The sequence below is a fragment of the Chelonia mydas genome, chromosome 1, assembly GCF_015237465.2.
Source record: "Chelonia mydas isolate rCheMyd1 chromosome 1, rCheMyd1.pri.v2, whole genome shotgun sequence".
NCBI classification, from domain to species: domain Eukaryota; kingdom Metazoa; phylum Chordata; order Testudines; family Cheloniidae; genus Chelonia; species Chelonia mydas.
This window is the reverse complement of record NC_057849.1, coordinates 253914567-253929776: the sequence shown is the minus strand read 5'-3', so window position 1 is coordinate 253929776 and position 15210 is coordinate 253914567. Positions and strand designations below refer to the sequence as shown.

General features: G+C 48.3%; 1 protein-coding gene across 3 annotated transcripts in view; it reads left to right on the top strand.

Moving 5' to 3' along the window:
• MYH9 (myosin heavy chain 9) overlaps positions 1-14138 on the top strand; it is a 96784-nt gene extending 82646 nt beyond the window's left edge. For all 3 annotated transcript variants that reach the window (XM_037880711.2, XM_043542696.1, XM_043542697.1), the window contains 13 exons: positions 346-450; positions 2384-2536; positions 4086-4334; positions 4827-5039; positions 5985-6197; positions 6581-6742; positions 7067-7195; positions 7508-7596; positions 7791-7914; positions 10775-10983; positions 11482-11590; positions 12228-12400; positions 12617-14138. In XM_037880711.2, coding sequence (XP_037736639.1) covers positions 346-450; positions 2384-2536; positions 4086-4334; positions 4827-5039; positions 5985-6197; positions 6581-6742; positions 7067-7195; positions 7508-7596; positions 7791-7914; positions 10775-10983; positions 11482-11590; positions 12228-12400; positions 12617-12734 — 2046 coding nt within the window. In that variant the 3' untranslated portion in view covers positions 12735-14138. The remainder of the gene's footprint in view (positions 1-345; positions 451-2383; positions 2537-4085; positions 4335-4826; positions 5040-5984; positions 6198-6580; positions 6743-7066; positions 7196-7507; positions 7597-7790; positions 7915-10774; positions 10984-11481; positions 11591-12227; positions 12401-12616) is intronic.
• The last annotated feature ends 1072 nt before the right edge of the window (positions 14139-15210 follow it).

Genomic DNA, 15210 nt, shown 5'->3' with positions numbered 1-15210 from the left:
GCAGAGACATGGTGCTGTGGAACTGGCATCTCTAGTCTTGGGGCAGGTGGGTGTAAGAAGGCAAAATATCAACAATTCCTTTCTGTAACCTTGAGTAATTGTGTAAAATCTCCCATGGGCTGCAGCAGAATGGATAGCCAGTGCAGGCCTTCACAGATGGGAGATTTGAATTGAGCTTCCATTAGTGTTGTCTTCAAGGATTCCATCCTTAGCGCTCTTAGACATCGAACACATCCTGTGCGCAGCGAAGGTGGTTTTTTCACAAGTCAAAAGCTGCACATCTACTCCTAGTTTGTTTGTTTGTGGTTCCATTTGATAACTGGCATGCTTTAACTTCTCTTGCAGGTCGAGCTGGACAACATCACAGGCCTTCTGAATCAGTCTGACAGCAAGTCAATCAAGTTAGCGAAAGACTTCTCTGCTCTGGAGTCACAGCTTCAGGATACCCAGGTGAGGTGTGGGAGTTGCAGCATCCTTATGTACTGTATTCATCATACTTGCCACAATAGTAGAGCACAGAGCAGATCTCGGCACTAAATACCCATGGACTTCTGCTCATCAGGTGTTTCTGGCTGATGTGATATGCTGAGTGGGTCCCCTCAGAAATTATCCCTCTGACCTCTACCTGCTCCATCAGTAGATGGAACAAACTTAACTTCCCTTACCCCAGGATTAGAACCATTCCCATCACTTTTCCACTTGAGTGCTGTGTGCTGCCAATGCAGTGTTCTCACTTTAACATCAGTTTTGGTCTTGGTGCATACTTCGTTTTTCAGTTACTTTCCATTTGTAGTTTCCTGTGAACTCCATAGTGACTGGCACAAAGTAGCCTTATTTGGTAGTGAAGATAAAAGCAGTACATCAAATACACTTGAATGTTTCAGAAAATCTTACTCTGTTTAGATGGGCTTGGATATAAGTGCCATTTTAAGTATATGGGCCTGCAGCCAAAGGGTTGAGTTCTGGGGATACCCTTCAGAATGATGAAGGTGGTCAGACTGGATCCAGTATTCATCTGGCAGAGTAAACAGTGTGTAGGTGAAATATAACTCTACTAAACTGGAAGGCACTGAATAACAGGGAGGATGCATCATAATCCAGAAAGGATTAATTGGGAAGGGGCAAATTAGAAAATAGTCTTAGTACTTGTTGCTTCTGGCCTTAGACTATAAATTCTTCACAACAGGGATTCTCTTATTTGTACAGCACCTTGCACAATGGTCCCAATCTTGCTTGTGACTTAGGTGCTACTATAATACAGATAGCTTATCCAAAGTTACTGTTGAAAAGGTTGATAGTGGACCTCTGATTAGAACAGAATGTATGGCAGCAAAAGGCCAGTGTAGTTTGGGGCTTTGTATGCAGACGCAGCATATCTCTATCACCTCCCTGTTCTGTGATATGCTTCTGATGCAGCCATGCTTAGACTATTGCATTCGGCTCTGGGCATCTCTTTACCAGAAAGATTGACCAATTAAAGACTGCTCAGAAGAGTAACTGATTAAGGGGCTGGATGGGATCTCTTATGCAGAACTTGCCTAAGTGGGGAGTGTGATGAGCCTACAAATTTGGGGGTGTAAATGCCAAGGAGAGGAGAAGAATTATTTAGTGGTCCATGGTCTGATGACATTGCGGGGAAAAGCTTAGGTTGAATATTTGGGGGCTGGCTGTAAGACCCGTCAGTTTTTGAAATAAGCTCCATCTGTTGACACCTGTGTTCTTGGAACACTTAAAAGTAAAGTAGACCCAATATTAATACACCACAGAACAATTGTGCATTGGCAGGGAGATTGAAGAGATCAATATCTTTAGGTCAACTAGTCCAAGTAGTGGCAGCATGATTTCGTCAATGTGGGTACTGCCCTAGGACAGTTTGTAGATCACAATCACTTCTCTGAGCAGGCGTGTGAAAGGCACCAGCTGCTTAAGAGTGAATTAACATAGTTAACCTGTTCTGATTTTCAGTATTAAAGTCCATCATGAAACGGGGATGGCAGAATACAGCTAACTGCCAGCATGAACTGTTGAAGGCGTTGAAAAGCTTTGTGTGCTGTTTGCAGAGAACCCTGGGGAAAGGATTATGGGGTGGCTGAGCCAGGAGGCAGATGCTAGCACTTGTGCATCTCAGCTGTACGTACTAAAAGAGTGCCCTTCAATGTTTTAGAGTAGGACTGGAAATAGGAGTTGTGGGTGTTCTCCCTGGCTGTACACTGACTTGCTGAATGACATTAAGCAGTTATTTAAACCCTATTGTTTTCTCTTTGAAAGTAGGATTCTTCAACTGAATCTCCTGAGTTGACATCTGTGTTGGGTGGTTGGGGCTTGTAAAGTTCCTTGGCTTCCTTAAACGAAAGGCTTACATTTCAATGTCTTGGCTGTGTAGGAGCTTCTACAGGAGGAGACTCGCCAGAAGCTGAGCCTCAGCACCAAACTGAAGAAGGTGGAGGATGAGAAGAACAGCTTCAAAGAGCAGCTGGAGGAAGAAGAGGAGGCAAAGAAGAACCTGGAGAAACAGATCTCTGCCCTTCAGCTGCAGGTACAGAACCTGCATCTCCTAGAACAGGGGTCGGCAACCTTTCAGAAGTGGTGTGCCGAGTCTTCATTTATTCACTTTAATTTAAGGTTTCACGTGCCAGTAATACATTTTAACGTTTTTTAGACTGTCTCGCTCTATAAGTCTATATATTATATAACTAAACTATTGTCATATGTAAACAAGGTTTTCAAAATGTTTAAGAAGCTTCATTTAAAATTAAATTTAAAATGCTGATCTTACACCGCTGGTCTGCTCAGCCCGTTGCCAGCCTGGGGTTCCGTTCACCTAAGCCGGCACCAGGCTGAGCGGGGCCTGCGGCCGGGACCCCGGCTGGCAAGGGGCTGGCAGTCAGAACCCCAGACTGGCAGTGGGCTGAGCGGGGCCAGTGGCTGGGACCCCAGACTGGCAGTGGGCTGAGCAGCTCAGCCTGCTGCTGGTCTGGAGTCCCGGCTCTGTCCATATAGAGTAGGTACCTACCTAGTTCCCTGGTTCTAGCCATTCTGTTCCTCTCTCTGCACTGAGATGAGGGTGGTAGTGTGCTGAGAACAGGGCTGGGGGTGAAGGAGCAGGTTGGGGTGCACGGTCTGGCCAGGAGCTAGAATGAGGGAGGGGGCTCAGGGTTGGGGCAGGAGGTTTGGGTGTGGAGCGCTTACCTGGGCAGCTCACATATGGTGCGAGGGGTGCAGGTGGGAACGGGGGGGAGGGTGTGTGTGTGTGTGTGCAGGAGCTCCTGTTTGGTGCTCAGGGTGGGAGTGGGGTGTGGGGGGTGCAAGAGTCAGGGTGTGGGGGGTGCAGGAGTCAGGGCAGGGGGCTGGGGGTGTGTGAGGAGGGGTCGTGGGGGTGTTCCCATCCCCCTGCCCTGAGCGGCTCACGGCAGGGGCCTGGAGGGGATATGCCCTGATTCCACCCCATTTCCCAAGGTCCCTGCGGCTCCACTTTTCCCTCTCCTTCTCAGTGGCAGGGAGGGAGAGAAGGAGGGGCAGGAACCCTGCATGCTGGGGGGGAGGGGGAAGCTTGCCTGCCCTGCAAGGAGAGAGCAGTGGTCGGGGAAAAAAGCGGGCCGGGCAGGATTTTAAGTGGCACGCTGCTGTCTGCCCGGGTCCAGCAGACAGCAGTGTGACACTAAAAATTTGCTTGTGTGCCATGTTTGGCATGTGTGCCATAGGTTGCTGACCCCTTTCCTAGAACAAACCTTCGTACTGGGGGGCGGGAGGGGAATAACGAGCACAAAGCTGATTCCTAGGAAATCTAGTTCAGATGGAGAATGCTGATGCAATCTGGATTTGTTAGCAAAGGAAACTATCCTAAGGAAGCAGTGACCTTGCAGGGGTCAGGCAACTGAAACATTTAGTAATGTATCAGAGAGAATCGTCCCTAGAAACACCTCTGTAGCTATTTGAGGAGAAGGGGGACTCTTCATCCCACACACCTCGTAAGTCTGACTAACACAATCACTTCAATTCTAAGGGAATAATTTCTTACCTCCCCCCGCCCACACTAGAGGTCTCTGTGGTTTGGCTTAATCTCTGTTCTCTTCCCCCTCCCCCAGGTAGCAGACACGAAGAAAAAAATGGATGATGGCCTGGGCTGCCTGGAGGCAGTGGAGGAAGCCAAGAAGAAGCTGCAGAAGGACTTGGAGGCCATGAGCCAGCGTTATGAGGAGAAGGCAGCTGCTTATGACAAGTTGGAAAAAACAAAGACCCGGCTGCAGCAAGAATTGGATGACCTCATTGTGGACCTTGATCACCAGCGGCAGATAGTCTCCAACCTGGAGAAGAAGCAGAAGAAGTTTGATCAGGTAGTGTCAGTCATGGGATATACAATGGGAGGATCTTCCTTCCCAATACTGCCTACCACAATGTAGACATCTGTTTAGGGAATGCATATTCCTTTCTGAACCATAATGGGGGTGGGGAGGAGGAAGCTGGCACTGGTGGAAATTCATGTTCCTTGCATGTGAATTCTAGTGTCACCTCTTGTCCAGGGGGACTGAAATTTTGAGCCTCATCTAACTTGTATAAGTGTTTGGGAGCAGACCCAGGTCATGGGCAATTGCAGCTGTCTTTTTGGACTTGCATATAAGAAGTGACTGTGACTACTGTAGAAGTCTATAGTCAGTAGGGTTCTAGTCCCAGCCCTGCCAGTCAACTTGGGAGCCAAATGCTTGGCTCTCAAGACCCATGTTCTCTGCATTGCCCTTTCCGCCCAAATCTGAGACACTGTCTGGAACGGCACTTAGAGATAAGCCTAGCTCAGGAAACCTCATAGCAGTCGTTCTCTCTTCCTTCAGCTGTTGGCAGAGGAGAAGAACATCTCTGCCAAGTATGCAGAGGAGAGGGACCGAGCTGAGGCAGAAGCCCGCGAGAAGGAGACCAAATCCCTGTCCATGGCCAGAGCCTTGGAAGAAGCCATGGAGCAGAAGGCAGAGCTGGAGCGGCTCAATAAGCAGTTCCGCACAGAGATGGAGGACCTGATGAGTTCCAAGGATGATGTTGGCAAGAGTGTAAATATACAGTTAAAACATCTCCCTGTCAGTGTGTCACCTGCATGCCAGCCTGTTAAGCAGATTCATTGAGAAACTTGCAATATAGGAGTATCTGTAAAGGAATGCAACTGGGAAAACTAAACACATGCCGTGGGTTTAGGAGTAGGAATAGATTGTTTTGTTTCTATTGGGGGTGAGTGAAAGGCAGGAAGGAGAGATTAAAGGTGCAAGCTGGGCATTGGCTAAGTAAAACCCACTACCCATTGTGGAGAGACGAGAGGGTGCCAGGTGAGCCTGGCATTTGAAATATAGGGAGCCAGCCAGAGAATGGGAGACTGACCCAGATCTGAAGATGCTAAAGATTCGTGCTAAAGCAGGGGGAGGCTTGAAAGGGAGTTTGAAGCACTTCCACATCTCCGGCAACATGACACAAGGGTGTTTCATGCTGCAGTGAGATCAGGACTGGCCTAACACATGCTTCTCCTTTAAATTTTCCCAGGATGCCTGATCAGAGGGAACAGGAACATGCAATAGAATCATAGAATATCAGGGTTGGAAGGGACCTCAGGAGATCATCTAGTCCAACCCCCTGCTCAAAGCAGGATCAATCCCCAATTTTTGCCCCAGATCCCTAAATGGCCCCCTCAAGGATTGAACTCACAACCCTGGGTTTAGCAGGCCAATGCTCAAACCACTGAGCTATCCCTCCCCCCGAGCTGAGGTCAAGGTTCAGATTAAAGGCTCTCAAGTATGTGAGCAACTTTCTTTAGCCTTAAGGGGGCATCATGGTGCTAGTACAAGGAAACTGAGGGTGATGTGGCAGGAAGGGCAGCAGGGTCTTTGCATCGTTTCCTCAGTGAGCTGCTGCCCTATTGATGCATCTGGATGCCTCTCTGCTCTTGGGGTGGGTGAAGTTGGTGGCTCTGTTATTTGGGTGATCTGATGTGTGTGTTCATGCTACAGGTTCATGAGCTGGAGAAATCTAAGCGAGCTCTGGAGCAGCAGGTGGAGGAGATGAAGACCCAGCTGGAAGAGTTAGAGGATGAGTTGCAGGCCACAGAGGATGCCAAGCTGCGGCTGGAAGTGAACCAGCAAGCCATGAAGGCACAGTTTGAGCGTGACCTCCAGGGCCGGGATGAGCAGAATGAGGAGAAGAGGAAACAACTGATCAGACAGGTCAGCATCACTCCACAAATCCTGGAAGTTGGCTGCTCAAAGGGAACTGCTTCTCCATCTGCCCTAGGACAGCTGGACACTGCCTTTCCAGATCTAGCCAGTGCCATTCCAGGAATTCCTGTTATTTGGGAGGCATTGCTAGTGCTACAAATCACTCCCTGGCGTGTGCCCCTCATGTACCATTGTCACAGCACTTGCACTGTCTGTCAATCCAAGAAACCAGAATAGTGCTTTATTGCTGAGGGAACAGTGTCTTAACTCTCTCCCTTGTTTCCTTCCATCCCCACCAGGAGAGGGAATGACCTCTGGTTATCTTTTTGTGGGAGATGAAAGGTTCATGCTGGCTTGTTTGGTTTCCATTGATGCCTTGTTTGTCCTACCAGGTACGAGAGATGGAGGTGGAGCTGGAAGATGAGAGGAAGCAGCGCTCCATGGCTGTGGCTGCCAGAAAGAAGTTGGAGATGGACCTGAAGGATCTGGAAGTCCAGATAGACTCTGCCAACAAGAATCGTGATGAAGCCATCAAACAGCTCCGCAAACTGCAGGTGAGGGATTTCAGTCCTGTGCCTGCTGCCTATGTGGGGGGCATGGGGTGGAGACTTGGTTTTCCCTGTCAGATTCATGCATTTTCATCACCCAAGCGGTGTGGCACAGCATTAGAAGCTTGATGTATGCAACAGTTCAGTTGGAAAGGTTCAGCAGCAATTCAGATGTCTCTCTAACCCCAATCTGTGTCAGTCCATTAATTTATTCCCCTATTGGTGTTGCAAAACCAGAGCAAATTTTCTTTACTTTGTACCACTGCTTGTGTAATGTAATGGGAGGAATGAAGGATGTTCTCTGAAGTCTCCGTTTTGTTATCTCTGCAGGCCCAAATGAAGGATTATATGCGGGAGCTGGATGATGCACGCACCTCCAGAGAAGAGATTTTGGTCCAAGCCAAAGAGAATGAGAAAAAGATGAAGAACATGGAGGCTGAGATGATGCAAATGCAGGAGGTAATGGAGCCTGCATTCAGGCAGGAGGGCCTATTCGCTTACTTTAGCCAAGGAGTAGGCCACTGTGCGGCTCCACAAGCCATCTCTGAGCACAGCAGTAACCCCCACAGTACTAGGCTCAGTTTCCTCCACATGCTTGGCCCTTTCTTGTTAGTTGAATAAGAGTGACTCAAACACAGGGAGTCCATGTGGAAGTACAGAACACTAGTCCTCTTACTTGTTGGAATCCGCTCACTACTAGTAGCTGTTTGTCTGAGCTGCATTAATTGCTAATTTCACATTGCATCACTGACAGTCTCATTTTCATTCCAGGAACTTGCAGCTGCTGAACGTGCCAAGCGCCAGGCCCAGCAAGAGAGGGATGAGTTGGCTGATGAGATAGCCAACAGCAGTGGCAAAGGGTGAGTAATAGCTCCCTTTGCTGGGGAGGAGAAGCTGATTTGGGGAGGTGCCCTACATAAGCATATACTCTAGCCTGTATTGTAATAGTCTGTTAGATGCTTACTGTTTTGTAAGGCTATAACTGGTAAGCTTTCTCTAGGGAGTGCACTGCATCACCACCGCCCAGAGACTTAATTCTTATTGTCTTCATTAGAGCCCTGGCCTTGGAGGAAAAGCGACGTCTAGAGGCCCGGATAGCTCAGCTGGAGGAGGAGTTAGAGGAGGAGCAGAGCAACACAGAGATGGTCAACGACCGGCTCAAGAAAGCAAACCTTCAGGTACCTGCTCAGAGTCTTCCCACCAGCTGGCTCTGGAAACTCCCAAACTGAGTTCTGGATGAACTTCCTCCCGTCTTCCAAACAGTACAGATTCCCAAAGTGCTTTACACAGCAGTGTCTGTGCACTGCTGTAGATAAAATGGGATAGTCATTCAGTGCTCACTGATGGCTCATACTGACCCTGGGATGTTAAAACCTCTTTGTAAGAGAAGGAAAGTAGCTGGGAGTGTCCCCCAAACTCTGAGTCCTGTCCAGTCACCTTTTGTAATAAGGGGTGACTGTTCCCTATCAACATTAAATATTTTGCTTCTTATCCATCTCTGTAATATATTGGAACAGTCCCACTCTATAGAAAATCACTTTTCACTGCATGCTCCAAAATAATTAACCTTACCAAGTGCATCAGTCCATTGTAGTGTCTTTAAATCAAGACCTTAATCTGAATATTCTTAGCATATATTTGATTGTAAGCTTTTTGGGGCAGGGACTATCTCTTCTGTTTGTACAGTGTCTAGCACAGTGGGGCCCTGGTCCATGACTAGGACTCCTGGTTGCTACTGCAATACAAATGATACATATTGTCCACCTCACCTAGAGGGTTAAAATAACCTGCCTGATTGCAAAAGTGAGTGAGATTAGTAGTTTCGCTAGAGGCAGATCTGCAGATTCATTCCTAAATGGGAGCGGGGAGAGAGGCACACCGGTGAGAAGGGAGAACATGACCGGTCATAGGAGGAAGGGAGATGACAAGGGAGTGGATGCTAGGGCATGCTCAGAACCTAAAAAAGGAGGAGCAGTTGAGCTGGCCATTACACAGCTACTGTGGGAAGAGGGCAGCCACACTTCCCTGGTCAGCTTCCAGTACATGTGGAGGGGGCAAAGAAGTGGGGGGAGGAAGTGGGGGTACAGAAGCCAAATCCTAGAATTCTGAAGCACTTAGAGGAGAGGAAAGTGATCAGGAACAGTCAGCATGGATTCACCAAGAGCAAGTCATGCCTGACTAATCTAATTGCCTTCTATGATGAGATAACTGGCTCTGTAGATGAAGGGAAAGCAGTGGACGTGTTGTTCCTTGACTTTAGCAAAGCTTTTGACACGGTCTCCCACAGTATTCTTGCCAGCAAGTTAAAGAAGTATGGGCTGGATGAATGGACTATAAGGTGGATAGAAAGCTGGGTAGTGATCAATGGCTCCATGTCTAGTTGGCAGCCGGTATCAAGTGGAGTGCCCAAGGGTCGGTCCTGGGGCCGGTTTTGTTCAATATCTTCATAAATGATCTGGAGGATGGTGTGGATTGCACCCTCAGCAAGTTTGCAGATGACATTAAACTGGGAGGAGAGGTAGATATGCTGGAGGGTAGGGATAGGATACAGAGGGACCTAGACAAATTGGAGGATTGGACCAAAAGAAATCTGATGAGGTTCAACAAGGACAAGTGCAGAGTCCTGCACTTGGGACGGAAGAATCCCATACACTGCTACAGACTAGGGACCGAATGGCTCGGCAGCAGTTCTGCAGAAAAGGACCTAGGGGTTACAGTGGACGAGAAGCTGGATATGAGTCAACAGTGTGCCCTGGTTGCCAAGAGGGCCAATGGCATTTTGGGATGTATAAGTAGGGGCATTGCCAGCAGATCGAGGGACGTGATCGTTCCCCTCTATTCGACATTGGTGAGGCCTCATCTGGAGTACTGTGTCCAGTTTTGGGCCCCACACTACAAGAAGGATGTGGAAAAATTGGAAAGAGTCCAGCGGAGGGCAACAAAAATGATTAGGGGACTGGAACACATGAGTTATGAGGAGAGGCTGAGGGAACTGGGGATGTTTAGTCTACGGAAGAGAAGAATGAGGGGGGATTTGATAGCTGCTTTCAGCTACCTGAAAGGGGGTTCCAAAGAGGATGGCTCTAGACTGTTCTCAGTGGTAGCAGATGACAGAACAAGGAGTAATGGTCTCAAGTTGCAGTGGGGGAGATTTAGGTTGGATATTAGGAAAAACTTTTTCACTAGGAGGGTAGTGAAACACTGGAATGGGTTACCTAGGGAGGTGATGAAATCTCCTTCCTTAGAAGTTTTTAAGGTCAGGCTTGACAAAGCCCTGGCTGGGATGATTTAATTGGGGATCGGTCCTGCTTTGAGCAGGGGGTTGGACTAGATGACCTCCTGAGGTCCCTTCCAACCCTGATACTCTATGATTCTATGATTAATTCTGTCTGGTTCTTGGCCCAGTAGCTAGTGAAAGCTGAATTTTGGTATATCTTTCACTTCAGTGGACTGATGTAGAGGAGAGTGTCTGATCTTCAGAGGCAGTCCCCACTATGCCATGCAGTCAGCACTGACTATGTATCACGCAGAGGTCTGGGCTGGAAGTGGCTTCAGTTTCTGTTACTGTTCCCTTGAAAACAAAATGTCTCCAGGCTGCTCCTGGGTAGCTGAAATGTGAGTCTGTCCTAAGCATGTGGCTCTGGCACTTGATTTCTGGCAGACCTTTCTTATGGGGGCAGCTGGATGCTACATTGCAGGGCAGACCATCACTGCCATGGCACATGGCAGAGTTTGGCTAGCAAAACCAGCCCCAGAGAAGGGGACCTAGCAAACTTAACTCTCAATCCGTTCAGCCCTGGGCGTTTCTTGGATGAAAACTTGAGCAAACCAAAACAGGCTTCTAGGAGAGTTTGTCCTTTTGTGACCATGGAGAGCGTTGTGCTACATGGTGCAGAGTTAGTCAAGCTTGACTTGTACAACGTAAGCTTTTCTGCTCACGCTGGAGGTCCTTCCTGACAAGCATCCATTGGCGAGTAGAAATAAATCAGTCTTCCAGCCCAGAACCCTCTTGGCATGCTGAGTCTCTTCTCTCCCCAGATCGATCAGATAAATACTGACTTGAATGCGGAGCGCAGCAATGCCCAGAAGAACGAAAATGCTCGCCAGCAGATGGAGCGTCAGAACAAGGAGCTTAAGGCCAAGCTGCAGGAGATGGAGAGTGCAGTGAAGTCCAAGTACAAGGCTTCCATCACTGCCTTGGAGGCAAAGATAGCACAACTGGAAGAGCAGCTGGACTCAGAGACCAAGTAGGTTCTAGCAGAACCTCCTGTCATGTTAAAGGCCACTGGCCCCTCTGATGTACTGGCACAGAGCAAAATCCTACTCTTGAGTGCTGTGTGCCAGCCTCTTGCAATGAGTGCTCCATCTGGTTATCAGGAAAGAGTAGCTCCACTGACCTCCCCCGTTCTCGCAGCAAACACCACTAATTCCTAGCCTGCCAAACTTTGCCATTCCAGGAAGCGTAGCTCTAATTCAGTGACCCCTTAGCGTCCCCCTCAAACTCTGGCAAAGAGGTCAAACTGACTAGCTAGTGCCCCCTGGGCATCTCCAGGAAACCTGACTTCTGTCCCTTTTGCTTTGCCAACATCCTGAGTGGAGCTCTTGTCTCCTTTCATTCCCCTGAGGTGCTATGATAGTAAGTCTTGTTCCTAACCCACATACATGAGTACTTTCTGTCGGGGATGGTGCCCAGAGGGTCACCAGAGATAATCTGCTACCTGAGCTGACCCTGTGTTTCTGCACAGGGAGAGGCAGGCTGCAGGCAAACAGGTGCGCCGTGCTGAGAAGAAGCTGAAGGATGTCTTGCTGCAGATAGATGATGAGAGACGCAATAGTGAGCAGTACAAAGATCAGGTATGCGCAAATTACACAGCGTAGCGGTCTGTAGTTTGGCTTGTAGCTGGTGGATTTCTCCTACCTAAAGCCACATCTGCTTCATCAGTTACAGAATAGTGGCATTATTTTCTCTGTAGACTTTCCACTCGCTGTTACACTGAGGATATGGCTGCCCATGGTCTTAGCTCTGTCCCATTTAATGGCTGGTACAGCTGAAAGGGTGATGCTTTAAGAACAGCCTCTCCCCTTCAGTAACGTCTACAGTTCATCTGTGCAGCATAAGTTGGAACGATGTTCTGTAACTGAGTCAGCTCAGCCTGGCATCTTAAAAATCCAAATTCTGTTCCTCCGCTTCAAATCCCAGAGGCAGATTCCTGTGTGGTCTCCTCTGTATGGTGGAAGGAGAGTGGTGGCAGGTGGTGCAGGCTGTTGGCCTACTGAGTGAGCCGAAGAACAAGGAGAAGCAGAAGGAAAAGCTTAAAACTAAAATAAATCCCAAGTCCAGGCATCTAACCTCAGGGAGCAAAGAGTAAGAGTAGGTGCCATTAAGGACTCAGCTTCCTTCTGGTGTAACTCCCTGCTGCAGTGCTCGAGCCCCCACGAAGGGCTAGGAGTGAGCTTTCTGAAAGGCTGACTTCTCCTTTCTGCTTGGCAGGTAGATAAGGCGAACGTGCGCTTGAAGCAGCTGAAGCGCCAGCTTGAGGAAGCAGAGGAAGAGGCCCAGCGAGCCAATGCATCCCGCAGAAAGCTGCAGCGTGAGCTGGAGGATGCCACTGAAACAGCTGATGCAATGAATAGAGAGGTCAGCTCCCTCAAGAGCAAACTCAGGTAAGGGCAATCAATCATACTTGAGAAATGGGCTCCCACCCCAGCAAGCTTCTGTCCTAGCTAAAAGCAGAGACTTCAGTGACCAGATGTGCATCTTCTCCAAGGAAGCAGTGCGGCCAGGTCCTTCTTTGCCCCCCCCTCCCTCCCCCAGAGCATAATGTCTGACAGACGGTAAATGAATTCTGTTGCCTTGATGTGCTATTCATCCCTCTCTAGGCGTGGGGACCTACCATTTGTCGTGCCACGCCGGATCGCCAGAAAGGGCACAGGAGAATGCTCCGATGAGGAAGCAGACAGCAAGGCGGATGCTGGCGATACCAAAGCTACTGAATAAGTCTTCTCATCTGACCCAGGTTACACCTGATGGAGTGACCTACCCACCCCTCCTCCAGTGGTCTTCCTGCAAACCACCTCCTGGGGAACACAGAGCCCATCCAACAAGTGTGTTGTGTATCTGGAGCCATTGGGCAGCTGTGTTCCTCATTTCCTCCTCTTCCCAGCTTCCAAGTTCTCTTTGTATTTAATGCCAAAGAGTTGGGACTCTAAAATCTGACCAGCAGAGTTTCATGATGACATGCACCTGTAGAACTGTCCATGCCATGGCTGCTGGTGAATATTTACACTTGGAAGGAGAGGGGTTAGGAAAAGATTATTTTATTTTTTTGCTGTAAATCTACTTTTTCTTCAGATCCTAGTTTATGATAGATGCAGAGAAACCCCCTTCCTCTACTCTTTTCCCCCACCCCTCCCTCTTTGTTTGCTTTTTGGCAATCATGTTCAGTGACCTCAGACTTCTGCCTCTTTAATCTGCCCACCCAGATGGTTTGGAAGCAGTTTCAGGAATAACCGGGTGCTTTGGCCATGGCAATTCACCCTTTCTTCTTTCTAGAACCCACAGTCCACAGGCAGGGGTGAAGGAGGGAAGCATCTTTCAGGATCACCCACCTGTGGGACTTGCCAAAGACTTTTTCTTTCTTGTTCTTACTGTCTGGCCAGATCTCGGAAGTGCAATGATGTCCTGGTAGTGTCTCTGCTTCTGTCTGATTGGCTTTTTAGCTAAGGTAGTGTGGACCAGTAGCTGGTGACAGGGACAGAGAAAGCAGAAGAATCTCTGTGTGCTTGTCTGAGAATCTCTTGAGGACCAAATATATTGAATGGTAATGGACAGAATCTAGTGGAATTTAATGGGTGTCGGTGGGAAGGGAGGAGAATCCCTCTTTTTATTGACATGTCCAAGCCTCTTGTGTATCTGCTCTGTAACCAGGGGATGGGGTTAGTTATTCTGCACCATTGACTAAGAGTATATTAAAAACCCTTTAATCTGCACAGATATACGTAAAGGGCCTTTGTGTCTCTTGTAATAAGTAATTAAGAAAAAAAATAAAGGTCTTTATCACTGCCTTTCTATTGGGACCTTGGTTATATAGAGATGGTCTTTACTTTTCTACATCGTACACTGGTTGCTGGATTTACCTGTATTCTTAACCATATTGTATATGCTGCATTTAGACTTACTTATGAGCAAAGAAAAATAATTAAAAATATGAAGCTCCGATACTGTATGCCTGAAAGCGCTCCAAATTCAGGCACCACGTCCCCATCGTGGTCACACCAGATTTAAAACCTTTTTTATATAAAAGTGCCTTAGCATGTGCCTCAGCTGTGTCCCCACTACAGTCAGTGATGGTTTACTGGTGCTCCACTGATGTTACCAATAAAGATTATCCATGCGCTGCAATCCGTGTGCTTGTGTTGCTGTTCCACCTTTCCTGAACGCAGTGGAGGAAGCCTGTGGAGCTGCCAAAGGAAGCAGCCCTATGGAATCAAATTGTCGGTCCATCCTGTCAGTATTGCCTCAGGAGCATGTAGGCACCAGGTGACTCTTCTTAGCCCACCTTCCTATCAAGTACAAATTGGCATTACGGTACCCCAAGAGACTTCTGGGCTGGGAGCCTTTCTCCAGCAGTGGCCGGAGGAGGACATAACACCTTAACTATGCAAGACTAGATCCAGGTGGGGGAATGTGTGAAATTCTACCTGACCCAACTGGCTCTGTTCATGGCCTGCAGAATGAGGATGTAAGTGCTCTAAATTGTAGAAATGCTACATCCAAGCTTTGAAATAACATATGTATATGTTACCTACCTCCCCACTTCTCCCACAGGGTTGCGGGGTGATAGGAAGGTCAATTCAGCAGAGGAGTAATGGAGAGGGATAGAATAACCTTACTAGTGTGGTGAGTGTGCTCTGTAGAGTCCCCACTTTCCTTTAACTTTCTCTTCCCTCCCCTTCCCGTCCACCCTGCCTCCCAAAGAACCTATTCCGAACAGCAGTTCCAAAGGAGATACACCTTTACACCCCTTCCCCAAGGAAGGGCTTCAGCACTTGTGGCTACTGTTTTTTTCTCCTCCCACACCCTTCCAGTTGCCCTGGCTGTTCAGATATGAATGGATGGATGTGATACAAGAATCTGGAGGATGGGATCAGTGTCTGCTACAACAAGCTGCCTTCTCCTTTTGGGTTGCATTGAACGTTGACTATTTCTGCAGGTTGGGGAGGGGGAGGTGTCTTTACTGATGGACATGGTACATCCAGGTGTGCAAAGGGAAAAGCTACCCTACAGCGGGGCACAGGGACAGGAAATAACATCAAAGACGACAGGTCTCCATGCACCTAGGTACTAGGTATGCATGATGTCTGGAGGAGTGACTCTAAAGTCACTGTTAGTACAAGTGGCACTTCAGAATTCTGATCATACTAATCACTGCTGTGTTGTCCTACTAAATGCCAAAGAGTTCAGCCTAGATAAA